This window comes from Plecotus auritus (assembly GCF_963455305.1).
Source record: "Plecotus auritus genome assembly, chromosome: 1".
NCBI classification, from domain to species: Eukaryota; Metazoa; Chordata; class Mammalia; order Chiroptera; family Vespertilionidae; genus Plecotus; species Plecotus auritus.
The window spans coordinates 165198204-165217189 of record NC_137770.1 but is presented as its reverse complement, the minus strand read 5'-3'; the positions used below and the strand labels follow the sequence as shown (position 1 = coordinate 165217189).

Genomic DNA, 18986 nt, shown 5'->3' with positions numbered 1-18986 from the left:
AATAGAGAGACAGACAGAGACACCCAGAGAGACAGATAGACAGAGAGAAAGAACGACAGAGAAAGGGGAAAGGAAAGGGTGAGGGAGAAAACAAATGACAAGGAAGCAGTAGGAAGGGGTGGGCTCTTGGGGACCAAGTGAGGGGGAGAAGGAACTTGGGGCCAACCCCTCCTCTAGGTCCTCCCCACCTCACGGTGGTTCTTGGTGTGTCGCCACTAGATTTGGGGGCCAGAACTAGGTGCGTGAGAGACTCCCCACTGAGCTCAAATCCACCTGGCACTGTGGGTGGATTCTCGGATCCATTCAGGGAGGGCTGTCCCCAGCGGCCCAGAGCCCAGAGGCCACCAGGTCCGCACACCTGAACTCTTCCTCAACAGCATGCCAGTCTTTCTCACCGGGCACTGTCTGAGTGCTCTGGGAGGGCGCACTGTGGACTTCGTTGTCCCAGTAGGTTTTATTAGAAAGAGCAGAACCTGACTCTGAGCAGCTACATCACCCCCGGCAGACCCATGACAGCAAATGCAATGTGGGTTCTGTAGCCGCGTTTAATTTGCTGTCTATTGACGTTTAAGATCCCAGAGACAATGAACTTTCAATTTTACAGCATTAGTTCACTTCGTTTTTCTAGGGAGTTAATTTAGATAGGATCCCATGTGACCAAGAGAATTTCAGTTCAGGTGAAAAGGGCTCTCTTTTCCGGCCTCTTGAGCAGGTGAAACTATCACACAGTAGGAACACATCTTGTTCTGAAAGACGTGCTGGCTGAGGACAGCGGCTGTTTCCGAAGATGCAGAGTCAGTGCTTTGGCTTATTGTCATTAGGCCCTCCTGTCGCCTCTGCTGGGCTGGATGCTCTCAACCTGGGAAGCAAATGGCCCTGTCTCTCCTGCAGCCTTTTGGCAATTCCAGTGAGAATTCAGATCCCCTGTCCTCAGGGCGGAGCTGTTAGGAGAGCTGGGAGGGAGGCCCTGAGAAGGCAGGGCCTCAGCAGGGTCTGCAGCACCTGTGGCTCTTGCCCCCCACCCTGGAGCTGCCCTGCCCCTGAGTCCACGGAGGGACCCTTACCCTTGCTGCCGCCTCTGACTGCTCTCTCTCTGGTGTCTAGGAGAAAGGTGGCCATTGGATGAATAATTTCAGTTATGACAGGTAAAGAACTCATTCAACCCTTAGCACATGTTTCCGGAGCAGAGGGACATGCCAGGCCTATGTAAAATACTCTTTGAGTAGAAAAAGGACAGACAATCCCAGCTCGTGGGGGTCCAAGTGCTGGGAACACGCTTGGGACAGTGCCTGTGGCCCGGGAGCTGTGGGCACCCGGCCCCCTCACCCTACTCCCAGTCCTCCCGTGGTTGGGGGGTTTGAGACGCTGCCCTGGCATTCCTCCCCCACCTCACCCTCCCTAAACGTGAGAGCAGCCTTCTCATCTGCTGAGGTTTGACCCCAGGACTTCCCACGTGGAGCATCCCGGGGGCAACGTGGCTGGAAGTGGGACCACGTTTGATGAGACTGCACTGCTTTTACTTGGTTGATAGATTACTGAATAGCGAATCCCTCCAGGTTTCCAAAAGAAGTTCTGATTCACTCTTAACACAGGTTTTTCAGCATCACCTCACTGTTATCACCACAGCGGGGAGAGGGGCGGCTGACTCCCCCTAGGGGCCTCTTCCCTCCCCGCAAGGGGCGGGGCCTGTTTTCCACACACTCCTGGGAGTCTATTCACCGTGACTGTGGAGTGTCTCCTGAGACTACGCGCCTGCAAGTCCTTCTCCCCCTGCTGGCTGGGCTGATTCCCCGGAGAGCCTCCAGGGGGGCCTTTGGAGGACACCTTCTAAAAATCCACCTCATGGGTGGGGGCCTCCCAGCCCACAGCACAGGTGGCGAGTTTCTCACACATCTGTCAGGTTTCAGGGAAGTTCAGAACCCCAGAGGGCATTCCCCACACTGGGGGACAGGGTGTCCCAGGAGGGCTGTGTGTGTGTGTGAGGCAAAGTGGGACTGGGTGTGCTGAGCACAGGCGGGCTGAGTGGAGGGCCCGCCTTGCCTCCCAACCATCCCGTGAGCCTGGTGGTGCCCAGCCCGTCAGACGGGGACCCGCACCTGCCCTGTGTGTTTTTGTGCGTGTTTGCAGTGGCAGCTTGGACTTGACAGGCATATACCCGCTCAGGGCACCCTCTCTGGGAACACATGGAACTCAGAGAGTGATCTGTGAGGGAGGGACAGGCCCTCACCCGAGCAGCTGTCGCTCGCTCGGGCTGCCGGAGGGGGAGGGGCGGTTACCTGGCGATCTTGTCTGTGCAGGACATGGTGATGAGCTGCTCACCCAGCAGGATGCCGTCCCAGGTCTGCACGGAGCCGGGGCCCCGGACCGGCACGGTCCCCTCCCCAGACTCAATCTTCGTGCGCAGGTGCCCGCGGAACTTCCTGACGATGTGTTTGCTGCTGGTCACTAGGAGATAAGAGGTGGTGTGAGAGGTGGCTGGCGCCTGTTTGCCCAGAGACACACAGGCTCCCAGCTTGGAGGGAGGGGGAGGTCTGCTCTCAGAAACATCTCAAGTGTCACTGCCGATGTGTTAGGACAGGGAAGCACAAGTCAGCGCCAGGGCAGGAGGAAGTTCTTCTCTCCCACAGTGACATGGTGAAGAGCTGGGCCCCAGGGCACTACCCCTGGAGCGGCTCGGCCCCCTGCCGGGAAAAGGCCGACAGCAGGTGTCTGAGGTGCTGCTGTCATTTGGTCACAGCCCTCAGCTCTGCCCCAGGCACGGAGCAGCAGCCGGGCCAGCACAGCCAGGGGCTGCGTTCCCGCTCACTATTCACACTGAGGTTTGAGTTCTGTCATTTTCACATGTCATGAAGTATTATTCTTGTCACCCTTTCAGGCATCTAAACATATGAAACCATGCTTAGTTCATGGGCCACACAGAAAAGACAGTGGGCGGGATTGGTCTGAGGGCTGTGGTCTGCCCTCCCTGGTCTGGGTTTTAATGTTGGCCCTATCGTGTCCTAGCTGCATGGCATTGGGAGTGTTGCTTAAAACCATGGTGACACAGTGATTTCATATTAAAGTTGGGGTAATACTGGTGCCTGCCTCCTAGGCTGTGGGGATGACATGAGCTGGGACAGTGCCGGCTGTTACTGAAGGGCTGGGCTGTGTGAGGCAGTGGTCTGCTGTGCCCAGGAATGAGGTGACAGAGCCTAGGGATGGGTCCCTGTGCGTCCCTAATGCCTGTGCTCTGCATTTTTTTCTCTTTTCCTTTCCAGAACCCTCTACACACACACACACACACACACACACACACACACACACACACACACACCCATAGTTATCTGGAGAACCAGCATGAGCTAAAAAGCTTCAATTTTTTGTTTTAGAAGTTGTGGAGATGGGATTTCTCTTTTATGTATCCTTACCGAAGACATCAAATAATAAATAACATGCATGTTTATGCAGGCACCTTCTCTAACAGATTTCAAAGTAACTTCCACTATGTTTTCTCATTTCTAAGAGCTGAAGTTCTTTTACTACATAACTGTAGTACCCCAAGGCCATCTTGTGGGAAGAAAGATTGCCATAATTCTCAGAGAAAGTAACTATTCAAGAGGTTTCAGATTGCTTTGTGATCCTGCTACCAAGTGAGTACTTGATGAGATCCAGTTCGGACTGGTCTGTGTGTCATCCACAGAAGGAAGAACCAAGGTCAGAGGCTGAGCCTGGGTGGGCACAGCCAAGGAACACCCAGCCCTCCCGCTTCGTTGCCGCTTTAAGTGGCACCATGAATCATGACAGTGACGATGATGATGATGACGGTGACAATGCTGATGACAGTAATGATGATGATGGTGGTAATGGTGATGACAATGGTGATGGTGAAGCTGATGATGGTGATGATGACGATCATGATAGTAATGATGGTGATGGTGATGATGCTGATGGTGATCATGATGATGATGTTGATCATGACAAAGATGATGAGAGTGATAATGACAAATTGAACATAAAATGGTTCACATCAATCAAAAACACATGACACCCTCTTTGGTTTGACCTAGCTTTTTACACTGTCCAGGAGGGGTCTTTATATCACATCACTTCTTATGGCCGGCAGCCTTGGGAGAGTGGGGGACAAGCATACCTAACAGTTTCCACAGTTTATCACATGTTAGTACCTTGCCTCTTCCATGTGGGGGATGTTTTCTCAGGGAATATGGTACTTGCTGTCCCTCTCTTTCTGGGAATTATAGTATTCATAACATTCTCTTAATGTTTCCACTACTGTGCCATTTTCCAGATCTTGAAAGTACCTATTATATTGTAGGGTTTTCTCAAATTTTATTCCTTCTTCTGCACAACTAACTTCCCATGAAATAGACCCTACTGTCAATAATGCCATAGCAACAGGGAGGCCTGGCTTCACTTAACAGCTGGTTTCAGGAGCTAACCCAAAGTTTTCGGGCGCATAATGTTTCCTTAAGAGTCAGGTGCAGGAGAGGCTCCTGAGAAGTGTTTATTTTGAAGGTGTTAACTCTCAGGCTGCCTTCTCTACCAGCTTCCCGATGAGCATGATCAGTCCCTGGGCTCTGAGTGTTGATGATCTTACAGAGCCCTTTCCTCTGGCTCTCTCGTGCCTAATGGTGAGAGGCAGGAGAGAGTTGAGATGCTCCTTCAAGCAGAACAAAATGCCAAGTGAACCAGAAACTGCAGGGAATGGAACTTCAACAACCTGTAGTGAGTTTGCGGTACTCCCTACAGCAGAGATGTGAAACGTGAAAGTCCTGCCTGCTGTGCACACATATACACTGAGTGGCCAGATTATTATGATCCCTGAATGCATAATAATCTGGTCACTCAGTGTATATCCTATATAATAAAAGGCTAATATGCAAATTGTCCCCTCGACCAGGAGTTCGACCAGCAGGCAGGCCGGCCAACCGCCCATGTCTCCTCCCCCTGGCCAGGCTGGCCAGACCCCACCCATGCACGAATTCATGCACCGGGCCTCTAATATACACACGCGTGCGCGCGCACACACACACACACACACACACACACTCTGAGTGGTCAGATTATTATGTGTTCAGAGATCATCATAATGTGGCCACGCGGTGTACACTCCCAAATCCATGAGTATATTCTAGTCTAATTCTAATTGTCCAAGTCACCAGACTCTTCATTATGGTATTTATTAATCTAAACCTTTACCTTTGGAGACTGATGTTATGATAGGGTGAGGGTGGTAATATGCTTTAGGAAACTGTTAGGTGAATATTTTATTTTTAGAAGAGAATCAATGAGAGGGGGAGATAAATTGCAATTGAAGAAATCCACCTAGGAGCCAAGGTCTAGCTAAAAAGTGACACACGGTTGCTGCGAGGCAATAGGGGAGAGAAAGAGAGCTGGACATGGGAAAACAGGTATAGGAAAGAAAGAACATGCTTTTAAACACCAAATAAACTTTTAAGTTTCAAGTCATCTTCAAAAGGCATATCCTAGAAAGTATACCTGTGAAGCCATCTAGAATTTATTTTAATAATGTCACAGTATTTGTCATGTGATCCTGTGGGTGTCCTTTGTCTTACTTGATGAAGACAGTGTGTGAGGATAGTGAATAATGAGGCCATTTACATTCATTAATCGTACGATGCACAGACACATAGGGCGTGTTTCTGTAACTCAGCAGGCAAACCTGAAGACAGGGACTTCAGGAAGCACATCTTAGGTTCCCTGACTTCCTATGGGATTTGGGCTTATTTCTTGAACTGCCCTAATGCACAATACTTGGGATAGGACATAGGAGGCATTTAGCACACGAATGTAAGATATGACACAACTGTGCTCTTTCTTGTGGCATCTTGTGTGAAACAGGTTGGAGAATTGCACTAAGCTATTAAATTCTTGGGAACATGCAGTAAGAATGGAATTTATCAGGCTATTTAAGAACATGCCAAGGGAGAGAACTTTGAATTAAGAATATTGGTGAGCTAGAGGGAGGACAATAGTTGTCCTACAATAGCTCAGCCACAGGGAAGTGCCCAGCATCACCCTGGTCAGCTCAGGGTCTTGTCAGCACTGCCTTGGGTCCAGCCCAGGCCCCCAGAGCTGCTTAGGAAGCAGAATCATCCTGGTGGGGCCTGGCCTCCTCCCGCTAGTCACTCTGAGAGTGTCAGATCAAGACCTACGCAGGCAGAGCCTGTGGCTGCAGCTGCTCTGGCCCCACCGGTAAAAGCCTTGCTGCCGCCATGTCTGCCTGGCCTTCGCAGAGACCCCAGCAGACGCGCTGAGCATGCAGACCTTCCCACGACACCGGCAGGAGATACACGCCCAATCGGGGCAGGGGGCAGGTTAGGGGTTTCCAATCTGGTGGCTCAAAACATGGGTGATTCTTATCCCCAGAAGCACCGGGGGAATGTTGAAAGTACAGACCCTGGGGCCCCACCACACCAAATGTACCAGAATATTGGGGAAAGCGCAGGTGGCAGGAACCTGCATGTTTAGAAACTTCCCGGGAGGTCCTGCCCTTCCAAGCAGGAATTTGGGTTCCCTGCCCTTACTGAACGGGTGAGGGAAGGTGATGGTGGTGAAGCTGAGGATGGTGATCACGATGATGGGGATGATGATGGTGGTAGGACTCTGGGCAGATGGTCTGCAGGACAAGCTGGCCAGGGGCCCCTCCTCAGCGTCCCCAGTAGGATGCACTGGGAGAAATGCCAGCCTCAATAACTCGGGTGCTGCACCTCACTTTTGCCTGGCACATCTGCGGACAAAATGTGAGGAGATGCTTTATTTCCCCCCTCAGCAGCACCTGTCACTTCCAAAAAGCACCATGAAATGAAAGATGCCTGTGTCTGGAAGCAAACCCCAGGGTGTATCGGAGACATATCTGTTTTGTTTTTCTAAACCCCTGGCTTTGCAAGTTGGAGTCAAGGGCTGGGGAGGCCGCAGCAGGTGCCCGAAGTGCAGGGGCGGGAGCCCAATGAGCTAGAACTGCCCCTCTGCGGGGACCAGTAGGCTCAGCGGGATGGGGGCTCCCGCTGGGAGGAGGCTGGATGATAGGGCTGGCCCCACATGTCTGCAGGGCCTCCCCCCAGACCCTGAGGGCCCTTGTCTGGGTCTTCATGATGCCAAACCTTTCAAGTGAAAATGGAAAGATAATTCCAGTAGCTAAATGGACCACATTTCACAGTGCTATGGGAGGTGGGGCGGGGGGCGGCGCTGGGGTCCTGCAGATCTGGTCTGATGAACCTCTCAAGAAAAATGAACGATTTGGTGTTATTTTTCCCTCTTTCTCTTTCTGAGCTGGCGTGGGAGTGAAGGGACCCCGGTGTGACTCCAGCGGGCTGCGGCCGGCAGAACTCTTTCCTCGGAGGCAGGGCTGCGTCCACCGCGGGGCCCAGGCCCCAGCCAACCTCTCACGCCGGGGCAGCACCTGGAAAGGTTCCGGGTACTTAGTGGATTCCTCTCTCTTGCTTCTCATTACACTTGGCTCTTCCACTTACTTTCCATGGGGGTGTTGTATGGACCAAATGTTTGTGCTCCTCCAGTTCTCATGTTGAAGCCCTAACCCCCAGTGAGATGGTATTAGGAGGAGGGGTCTTGGGGAGGTAATTTGGTTCAGATGAGGTCATGAAGGTCGGTTCACCCACAGGTGGAACAGAGTTTTTCCCCTCAGCCTCCACCATTCATTAGGAGCAGATCTCTCATCGCGCACATACATTTAATGGAAGGCCTACGTCAGGAGAGTTGCCTCATGCAGTTTCTGGGAGGGTGTGCATGCATGTGCATGTGTGTGGTGTGTGTGCACAATATATACACACATACTATCAGTCTTAGACTTTCTTAGCTGCACACTTTTTATTACACACGGAGACACTGACCCTCAGACCCACACGAAGACCCCGCTGTGTCCTCCACTCTGGAACGCGGCGCCCTCCGTGGTGGTGGAGGTGAGTGGGCCTGCGGGCACCTGCTCTGAGAAGCCCCCAGAGGGCAGGTCTCGCGAGGGGGTCAGCACAAACTCTGTGGGTGGTGCCAGCTACCCTGGGGGGTGTCTTTGTTGCCTGGCATCAAGCTTTGCTAAAAAACGGAGTTTTATTCTCCCAAAGATGCAAAAGAAGGCAAACAAAGCAGCTTGAGTGTGCTGCCACTCCGTGAAATCCTGGTCCCCGTCCTCTTTCATCCTGTCCTCCAGTTGGGACAGGGAGTTTCTGACCAATTGAGATGGAGTGGGGACCCATGCAATGAAAGAGCTAACTTTAGATTTCACATCACTCTTCTCCCGTGACCGGGGCTCTCAGACTGATCTTTGAGAGGGATGACTACACAGGATGGCAGACACCACCTGTGTCCAGCGTCTCAGGGCCCGGCCACACCACACACGTGGGGTCTGGGCACAGAGAGCCTGGGACCGAGTCCCCAACCCAGGAGAGCATGGGCTGGTGAAAAGGATAAAAATGCCGTCGCTTACGGTCCTTGGTGATTTCGTAGGGCGAGTGGAGGCGCGCGTCTCCGCAGGGGGACGTGCTCACGTACAGGTGGAACAGGGTGTTGTCCCTCAGCCGGTAGCCGCCGTCCTTCAGCCGCACGAATATGGAGCGCTCCCAGTCCTCTCGCCGCTTGCTGGGGGCAGAAAGGGGCTGAGTCACGACTGTGGACCAGATGGACACTTCCTGATTGGGGGTGCTTTTGTCCCATTTTGTTGTTATTCCCTGTTTTTTCCTCTTCACCCTTGCATGGAAACTTCTAGAGTAGGGCAAACCATGTGAAGGCACACGGAGTGGAAACTCGTCCTGTCTGCCTCCCCCAACATTCACATCCGGGCTGATCTTTCCCCAAGCCCGACTCTCGTGGGTATGCGTGTGAGCCTGCGGATTCACTGTCAGCCCGGCTGTGGTGGGTATGTGTGTGAGCCTGCGGATTCACTGTCAGCCCGGCCCTGGTGGGTATGTGTGTGAGCCTGCGGATTCAGTGTCAGCCCGGCTGTGGTGGGTATGTGTGTGAGCCTGCGGATTCACTGTCAGCCCGGCCCTGGTGGGTATGTGTGTGGGCCTGCGGATTCACTGTCAGCCCGGTCCTGGTGGGTATGTGTGTGAGCCTGCGGATTCACAGTCAGCCCAGCTCTGGTGGGTATGCGTGTGAGCCTGCGGATTCACTGTCAGCCCGGCTCTGGTGGGTATGTGTGTGAGCCTGCGGATTCACTGTCAGCCCGGTCTGGTGGGTATGTGTGTGAGCCTGCGGATTCACTGTCAGCCCGGCCCTGGTGGGTATGCGTGTGAGCCTGCGGATTCACTGTCAGCCGGCCCTGGTGGGTATGCGTGTGGGCCTGCGGATTCACTGTCAGCCCGGCCCTGGTGGGTATGTGTGTGAGCCTGCGGATTCACTGTCAGCCCGGCCCTGGTGGGTATGCGTGTGAGCCTGCGGATTCACTGTCAGCCCGGCTCTCCTGGGTATGCGTGTGAGCCTGCAGATTCACTGTCAGCCCGGCTGTGGTGGGTATGTGTGTGAGCCTGCGGATTCACTGTCAGCCCGGCCCTGGTGGGTATGCGTGTGAGCCTGCAGATTCACTGTCAGCCCGGCCCTGGTGGGTATGTGTGTGAGCCTGCGGATTCACTGTCAGCCCGGTCTGGTGGGTATGTGTGTGAGCCTGCGGATTCACTGTCAGCCCGGCTCTCCTGGGTATGCGTGTGAGCCTGCAGATTCACTGTCAGCCCGGCCCTGGTGGGTATGTGTGTGAGCCTGCGGATTCACTGTCAGCCCGGTCTGGTGGGTATGTGTGTGAGCCTGCGGATTCACTGTCAGCCCGGCCGTGGTGGGTATGTGTGTGAGCCTGCGGATTCACTGTCAGCCCAGCTCTGGTGGGTATGCGTGTGAGCCTGCGGATTCACTGTCAGCCCGGCCCTGGTGGGTATGTGTGTGAGCCTGCGGATTCACTGTCAGCCCGGCTCTGGTGGGTATGTGTGTGAGCCTGCGGATTCACTGTCAGCCCGGCTCTGGTGGGTATGTGTGTGAGCCTGCGGATTCACTGTCAGCCCAGCTCTGGTGGGTATGCGTGTGAGCCTGCGGATTCACTGTCAGCCCGGCTGTGGTGGGTATGTGTGTGAGCCTGCGGATTCACTGTCAGCCCGGCCCTGGTGGGTATGCGTGTGAGCCAGCGGATTCACTGTCAGCCCGGCCCTGGTGGGTATGTGTGTGAGCCTGCGGATTCACTGTCAGCCCGGCCCTGGTGGGTATGTGTGTGAGCCTGCGGATTCACTGTCAGCCCAGCTCTGGTGGGTATGCGTGTGAGCCTGCGGATTCACTGTCAGCCCGGCCCTGGTGGGTATGTGTGTGAGCCTGCGGATTCACTGTCAGCCCGGCCCTGGTGGGTATGCATGTAAGGCTGCAGGTTCACTGTCAGCCCGGCTCTGGTGGGTATGCGTGTGAGCCTGCGGATTCACTGTCAGCCCAGCTCTGGTGGGTATATGTGTGAGTCTGCGGATTCACTGTCAGTCCGGCCCTGGTGGGTATGTGTGTAAGGCTGCGGATTCACTGTCAGCCCGGCTCTGGTGGGTATGTGTGTGAGCCTGCGGATTCACTGTCAGCCCGGCCCTGGTGGGTATGTGTGTGAGCCTGCGGATTCACTGTCAGCCCGGCCCTGGTGGGTATGCATGTAAGGCTGCGGGTTCACTGTCAGCCCGGCTCTGGTGGGTATGTGTGTAAGCCTGCGGATTCACTGTCTTGCGGGCACTGTGGGTTTTGCATGGCCTCCTTGGGCACCACGTTTCTGTATCCACAGGAGAAGGGAACTTGAAGGAGGCATAGCTTGGCTGCCAGCCAGTGAGGAACCCAGTGCACGGACCCACTTGTTCTGCGTCTAGCCACGGCCAGGGGGTGCTCCAGCACCGAGGGCCTGCAGCCTTTGAGGGCACGCCCCCTGCCCTGGATGTCTCCCACAGTCATCACACTACTGGATCCCTGAGGTGCTGAGGCCCCACTGGGTGCTGAGCCGGCCTGGCTGCTCCCCCCCAGACCCCACTCTCACTGGTATAGGCACCCTGCTTCCTGCCCACTGTCACCGGCACAGCCTCCCTGCTTCCTGCCCACTCTCACTGGCACAGCCTCCCTGCTTCCTGCCCACTCTCACCGGCACCCCTGCTCCTGCCACTCTGGCTGCTTTCACACGTCCTGCCCCATTGGTGATGGATTCTGTTCTGCGGGATCTGAGCTCACACAGGCAGCAGGACAGACATTCTCTCCCCAGGAAGCCCTGGAGGCACCCCACCAGCCTTCTGCTTCCTTGCCTCTGCTCCTTCCATGGCCAGGCCCCCCTCACTCTCTCAAAATGCCACCACCAACCTTGGAGCAAACGCAGAGCCTGGCCTGCTGGGTGGCTGTTTGTGACTCGCTGCCTTTTGTTGGCTTTCTTCAACCTTTGCTTAACCCTCCCCCCGGGGGTGGGGTGGGGCTGAACCCCTGCCAGCCAGTGGCTCGGTGCCACCACGCAGCCAGCCCAAGGTCCGCGTGGGCTCTGTGTCTTTGGTGACACAGAGAAGTTAGGAATATTTGGAAATATTCCTGCTGGAGTTCTTGGAGATTTAGGAGAAACCCTTCCCCACATTTGGAGAGATTTGCAGCTCTGTCCCCCACGTTCAACTCCGGCCACTTCCACGGCAGGGCTGCAGCTCACTGCCCAGGGTCAGGCATCGCTTCCCTGGGCCAGCCTGGCGTGCTCTGGCCCTTCCTGCCCCTGCACAGCTGCTGCACATGCCTGCAGCATGCAGGACTCACTCCCTGTCCCCTGGCGCCCCAAATCCATGGCTTGGAGAAATGCTGTCTCAAAGGATGCAGAACAGCTGGAGAGGCAAGAAGAAGCATTTCTGACAAAGACATAGCCATGAAGTCACGGTGACCAAACAGCTGGGCACAAGCTCATGTGCACCTGCAGTTCTCCTCCTCTGTTTTGTGGAGATGCCAGTGCAGGGCATCCTGGCGGCCCCAGCAGGCTGCCAGAACACGGGACATCCCAACTTGGGAGCACCCTCCTCAGGGTCTGGACAGAACCTGCTTTTAGAACAGCCCCCTGAAGCCATGCTCAGGGAGCAGCAGGCAGGAGACGGCATCTAAGGCCCACCACCGGCCACTTCCGTCGTGGTGGCCGGGCATAAGGTCTGGGAGGTGGGGCACACTAGCGCTGTGGGGTGCAGAAGAGGGCTGGAGTTGAACCTGGCCGATGTTTCAGGTGCACTCAGAGCTGCTGGCGGGGAATGGGAAGTTGGCCTGGGCTTGTCTGGTGGCATTTGAGCCCTGTGGCCTGGGATGGGATGAGACCTGGGGAAGGGAAGCTGAAGGGCAGGATGTCTTGCAGCCCGGAGTCAGAGAGGAAGCAGCTAGTCTTGCAGAAGAAATCCTCTCTCTGAACAAGTGTCCTTGGCTGAGAAATTGTCAGAATAGGAGACAGACACGGCAGCGGGAGGTGCAAACCCTAGCTGTGCTGCAGGTTGCAGGTGAAAGTCTGGACGTACTAGAAGTGGCCCCTTCTCAAGTGGGCACGACTTGGTCAAAATGGAGCTGGGGTGTCGATGTCACGGGCACGTCTGGGACGCAGTGGGCCAGGGAGCGGGGCGTTGCTCTGGGTAACAAGCACAGTGCCCTCCCTCAGCTCCCTCGCCACCACTCTGCTTCCAGGAGGGACAGCGCCATCTCCCAGAGACAGCTTTTCTGGGAGGTTTTCTTTCTTTGTAAAATGCAAGGCTAGTTCTGAGATGAGCAATTGGGAGCTGGCGGTGGGAAGACGATTGCCTTCCCTTAAACCCACTGGGGCTGCCTCTGGGAGCTGCCTCTGCCCCCTCCTGACAGCCTGCAGTTCCCGCCGTCTCCTTGTGTGTGGAGTTCATTGGGTGAGTCACCTGAATGGCAGTCGGCAGCATGGGGAGCAATGGGGTGGCTGTGGCCCTCACCCTCTTTCTGAACAGTGCCCTTGACCCTGCACGCACTCTGGTCCCATGAAGAGAGCATCGCACCAGCTGCCTGTGCCTTGACAGCAGTGTGCTGTGCTGTCGTCTAGAGACCCTCTGCCATGCACTGAATGTGTGTGCCCCCCAAACTCATTTGCTGACACTAGGAGGTGGGCCTCTGGGAGGCGATTAGGTCATGAAGGTGGGGTCTTAGCCATAATGGGATCAGCGCCCTTATAAAGGAGACCCAGAGAGCTTCCTCACCCCTCCATGTGCAGACTCAGCAAGAAGACACTGTCTATAAACCAGGAAGAGGGCTGCTGGCACCTTGACCCTGGACGACCAGCCTCCTTCTGAGCATCGGTGATTAAGGCCCCAAGCTGTGGTGCAGCCTGAGCTAAGACACCCTGAACGTTTTAATAGAAAATGTCATTGGATGGAATGGGTGTGTGACAAGGCATGTTCCTATGTGTGGGCATATGTGTGAGGGAATGTGCACCTTGCAGATTGTCTGCTACAGTCACGGTCACTCACGGGCAAGCTGCGGTTTCCTGGAAGGAGGCCCAAGAATCCCAGGGGAGGTGTCTGCAATTTCAACGTTTGACCATCCTGTACGGCAACATTGCTGGTGCTTGAAGGACGCCACCCATCTGGGTAAAACGTGTGTAGTAGGGGCAGCCATCCACCATGCCTATTACAGGGACTAACACCAGAGCTGGTCTTGGCCACCAGCCCGAGCTCACACCCAGTGCACACGCCCCTGGGACCGGCGCTCACCTGAGGTGCAACTCCAGCTGCGCGTACAGGAAGTGGAGCAGCGCCCTCCGGGCCACAGTCTCTGCGTGGCAGTCGTTGACCACCAGGCCCTGGTCACTGATGTACTCGCCGCTGATGCACTTGGTCCCTGAGGACAGGACAACAACCTGAGCTTGCCGGACATCCAGGCCTGGGGGCAGAGAAGGCGTCAGTCAGAACACGGAGCACTGCCTGCTCCATGGGGTGACTCTGCTTCCCCCGCCCCTCCCCCACCTCAGCCCACCCAGGGGCCGCCGCCCTCAGCTTTGAGATCTCTAAGCGGTGAGCCTCCACGTTCACTGTACTAGACTGCAGACAGCTCAGGCCAGGAGCACTGCCCTGCTGCTGGGAGGCGGGGCTTTGCGGGGCTACAGCAGGTGCTGGGTGACCTGTGCCCGCCTAGTTTCAGGACAGCACCGCCAGGTGAAGTGCTCATTCCCAGAACTCAACTGACTTCTCAAACCAGGATCAGCAGGGGCACCCGAGGGGTCTCTATCTGATGGACAGGGTCCTGGGAAGAGAAGGTGGAAAAGTCAGTGCGGTGACCAGCCACCAAACAAGTAGCACTGCCACCCTCTATCTGGAGGGAGAGGAAGCTGGCGGGCTGCTGGGTTTCGGGTTGCAATTCCGAAGAGCGCAGAGCCCCCAGCCTGGCCACATGCGATGTGGTTACCCAGTGACTCCAGAAATCCTGCCACCACCTTCCCCTGGTCCTGTGGGCTGAGAATTGCATCCTAATGGAAAGATTTGCTGATGGGAACATGTTGTGCACAGGATGGGGGTGGAGACCAAGATAGGAGCAGATTCTGAGAGAACATGCCCTGCCTGGTCTCCCTGTATCCTGCCCACTATCCCAGTTAGTGTTTGCCTCTGAGGCTGCCCAGGGTTCCAGGCAACTCTCCTGTGCAAACTTGAGACCCCATGGAGAGGGAGTGGCGGGGGGGGGGGGGGGGGGGAGAAGTAGAGAGAGAGCGAGAGCGAGCGAGCGAGAGAGAGAGAGAGAGCGAGAGAGAGAGAGACATTGATGTGAGAGAGACACATGGATTGATCGCCTCCTGCATGTGCCCTGTCAGGGCTGGGGAGCAAACATGCAGCCAAGGTACCTGCCCTTCACCAGGAATCGAACCCGAGACCCTTTGGCGTGCAGGCCGACACTCTACCCACTGAGCCAAACCGGCCTGGGCAAGTCCATGTAATTAGATGGATTGCCTGGGGCAACTGGAGTGAGCAACAGATTCTATTTTCTGGTGCTGCCACCTGGTGTCAAGAGAATGGGGTCAGGCCACCCTTAGCCAGTTGCACCTTTTAACAGACGTCTGCGGCCTGCTGGGCCCCACTCCATGAGTCCTGCAGACCAAGCACATGCTGGAGTGAACCTTCTGTGTCTAATGAAATTTACTTCTCCAAACGCCAGACAGAGCTGGGCAGCTATAAGTTCCTTATATGTGCATGTTGCTCAGCTGAAAGTTCTACCCTGAGAGCTTAGTTCGAAAGCCTACAAGCTCCCGGCCATTCCCACTCCACACAGCCTGGCTCTTTCTGTAGAGACGGAGTGGAGCGGAGAGAGGGCCCATGAGCACTGCAGGTGGGAGGAGGTAGGACGGGGAGAAGAGGGCGGACTGAGCCGAAGTCGCTCTCTTGGTTGTGTCAGGGGCTGGCCCACCACGTGTGCGGTGAGACCGCCGGGCAGATGGACCAGAACTGCACAGTGTCGCTTCCTGTCTGTTCATGTCCTTCCTTCCTCAGTCTCCGTTTCTGAGGCCCTGAAAACCGCCCAGGTGCGGGCTGGATTGGTCACTGCTGACCCCTCTCTGCTGAGTTCTGGCCGCATGGAGACCTCAGGAAGCAACTGGACATTTGCCTCCCTACGTCTCAGTCACAAAGCAGCAGCCAAGGGCTACGCTGCTTTAAGAGAAGTGGAAACAGAATAAAACCACCCCCTTGTGGAACCTTCCCCAGGACCAGCCAACACTCTTAGAAGGAGCTCAAAACGCAGCTGCTCCCCTTTCCACAGGGTCTGGCCCTATGGCTGTGGCTCCCTGGGTGGACTGGAAAGACATTTGTCCATGGTACCTCACTCCAGAGGGAGCCACATTCTAACTGAAATGCTTACCAAGTGGCACTGTGGAGAACTAGCCAGTGAGCAGCCATTTTGACAGAGAACTCGTTTTACAGATCCCAGCTTCATTTAGGCAGGTATTCAGAGTAATGGAAATGAACATTTATAACTATTTCCTGAGGTTTTCCAGCATGCAGATGTCTGGTGCACCTGCGGCATAACTTCTCAACAGACAAGGATTGGAGACCTTGCCCCGCCTCTCCTGGGGCTGGTCTGCTTCTCCTCTTTGGGTTCTGGGGAAATTAGAGCTGCTGGAAACAGAAACAGCTTCCCCTTCACCCCTCATTAGTCCGCGCTCTGCTTCACTCCAGGCGCTGCCACAGTCTTGACAATTTTGTGGCCCAAGAAATGCGCTATTTGCTCATTTGCTCTCCGCTAATCCGCCTCCTGGGTGCCAGCCCATCCTAAGGAGCAGGACACACTGAGGGGTCTAAGACACAGTCCCGTCCTTCAGAGGGTTTGTCATGAACTTAGGGAAATGACACAGAGATAGACATGTCTACAGGTAAGTTATTGTGTGATAAATATCAGTAAGTGCTGCGCACAGAATGTCACTAGAACTGGAGAAGGGGGAGGGGGGCTGCCCACACAGGCTTCCTGAAAGCAGAGGCTGAGTCAGCGATTCCTGGGCAGTGATTTATTGAGAGGGTTTCCTCAGGAGGAACCTGGAAGACAATCATGGAGACAGGCTAGGATGGGGATGAAGCCAGGCAAAGAGGAGGTGTCACTTGAGTTTAGTTTCAGCTGATCCGATAGAAAACTCTGGAATGTGCAGGACACCATGGAGGCACCCTGCTGTGGGGGAAGGTGCTGCCAGCTCCCACCTGCTGGGGAGAGGGGCGGGGTCAGTGAGGAGCTGGGAGAGGCACCTATACAGCCTGTTGCTACAACTCAGCTACAACCAATGAAACTCAAGTTGGTGTAGAAGCAAGACTCGGCACACAGAGGTTAGTGGTTGTTCCTCTTCCCATAAAATGGCTATTGAGAGTAAAACTCTTATGCTGACAACACGAGGAATGGTCAGAGAAAATATAAACACATAGATTTGTATAGAATAAGTATAACAAGTGATCAGAGCTTCCCTCCAATAAAAACATTTAAAACATTTTAAATGTTTTTAAACCCCCAAAGCACCAAGCCATTAGTTTTGTGGGAGATTTCTACCAACATTGAAGTAGCAGATGATTTCAAGGCCACCTGATGTGTTTCAGAGCATATGAAGATGAGGAAAACTTTCCAATTGTTTTATTGTAAAATGCCCATATTATCTTCTTTAGAGTGAGACTAAACAAGGAAGAAAACTACAGATGGCCTCAGTTATGGATATTAAAATTTTAAGCAAAATATCGACCACCAAGCATCAGAGAAAAAAAAAAAAGCAATGCTGTAACTACTGTCAGCTAGGTTTATTCTGAAATTCAAAAATAGATTATATTAAAAAATTTAAGTGTAATGCAAAAATATGATTATAACCACAGACAGTGAGAAAGCACCTTACAAAATGAAACAACTACTTTTGATAAAAACTCAATAAATAGAATAGATGATTGTTTTCCAGTGTGATTTTTTATATATACACACCAACATCTACATATACAGGGTGGGGCAAATGTAATTTTACAACTGTCCAAATGGGAAATAATACAATAATTAGTAAATAATAGAACAAGAATAAACTCTGTGTTTCGCATACTCATAACTGTAAACCTACGTTTGCCACACAAGAGGTATATAAATAAACACACATATACAGAGGTAACACACACATATAAGTTATACACACACACACACACACACAGGCACAGACATATATATTTTATGTAGGATGGCTCACGCGCGCACACACACGTACCCCCTGCATCATGCTTAATGGGAAACACTAGACAGCTTTCTACTGCACTCAGGAACATGAGCAGAATGCCCACTCTAACTCCATTACTTAACATCTCCTGAAGCTAGTAGCCAACACAACAAGAGAAATTCGAGGTACAATAATTGCAAAGGAGCTGGTAACACGCTCACTGAACACACTGTGATTGTACGTGTGGAAACCTCCAGAGAATGCAGTTGAAATGCTGCTGGAAACAGTAAGGGAGTCGGTGAGGTGGCAGGGCAAGTTAATATACAGAAATCAATAGCTTTCATATCACACCAACAACTAGCGAGAAACCAGAAAGGAGAAACGACTCCACTTAGAGCGGCAGCAAAGAAGGTAATAGGAAGAAGTTTAACAATAAACGAGCAAGAACCATAATGAATAAAACATTAAAACCTGACGGAAAGATACCAACAAAACTCACACAGACAGAAGACAGGCCACATTCCTGGACCGGAAGGCTTGACACCCTGGGTCCTCTCTGAAGTGACAACGAGGTTAGGGTGACTCCAATAGGAGCAGTATCATGGGCTTTGTTTCTGACAAAGACGGCCTGCTTCAGAGCATGGTTTTGTTTTTTTGTTTCTGAGCCACACGAACTGATTCTAATGGGTCACCCAGGGAATTCTGAAGAAGAGGACTGATGCTAGGAGACAAGCCCCTCCTAGACATCAAGCAGGTGATAAAGGCTCAGTGACAAGTCAAGGGGTAGGAAGCAGCGAGTCCAGAAATTCATGCGAACTCCTGCAGGAATCTAGTGTGGGGTAAAGTCACTACATCTCAACCTGAGGGGCAGAGATGCTCTTCCGTGAATGCTGTCTAATAACTGAAGAGCCACCTGACAAAGTTGCATCGTCACCTTATACCATGTCCCAGGGTAAATCCCAGTGGCTCAAAGGTTTAGATGCAAAAAATGAAGAACTACGCGTGGAGGGTAAGAGCAGTTTGTTCATAATTGCCAAAACTCGGAAGCAACCACGATGTCCTTCAGTGGGTGAGTGGATCAACAGTGATATATTCAGTCAATAAAATATTGTTCAGCATGAAACAGAAATGAGCTATCAAGCCACGAAAAGACACGGAGGAACCTTAAACGCATGTTGCTAAGTGAAAGAAGCCAGTCTGAAAAGGCTACCTACTGTATGATTCCAACCCAATGACATTGTGGAGAAGGCCAATTCCGGAGAGTGAAAAGGTCAGTGGTTGTCAGGGGTGAGGTAGGAGATGCACAGGGGAGCACAGAGGACTTTAGTGCAGGGAAGCCACTCCGTGT

The 18986-nt window shown here is 53.5% G+C and overlaps 1 protein-coding gene across 2 annotated transcripts in view; it reads right to left on the bottom strand.

Moving 5' to 3' along the window:
* Positions 1-18986, bottom strand: part of ADARB2 (adenosine deaminase RNA specific B2 (inactive)) — a 438045-nt gene that overhangs the window by 30652 nt on the left and 388407 nt on the right. For both annotated transcript variants that reach the window (XM_080665220.1, XM_080665221.1), the window contains 3 exons: positions 13701-13869; positions 8459-8610; positions 2277-2445 (listed from right to left, as the gene is read on the bottom strand). In XM_080665220.1, coding sequence (XP_080521346.1) covers positions 2277-2445; positions 8459-8610; positions 13701-13869 — 490 coding nt within the window. The remainder of the gene's footprint in view (positions 1-2276; positions 2446-8458; positions 8611-13700; positions 13870-18986) is intronic.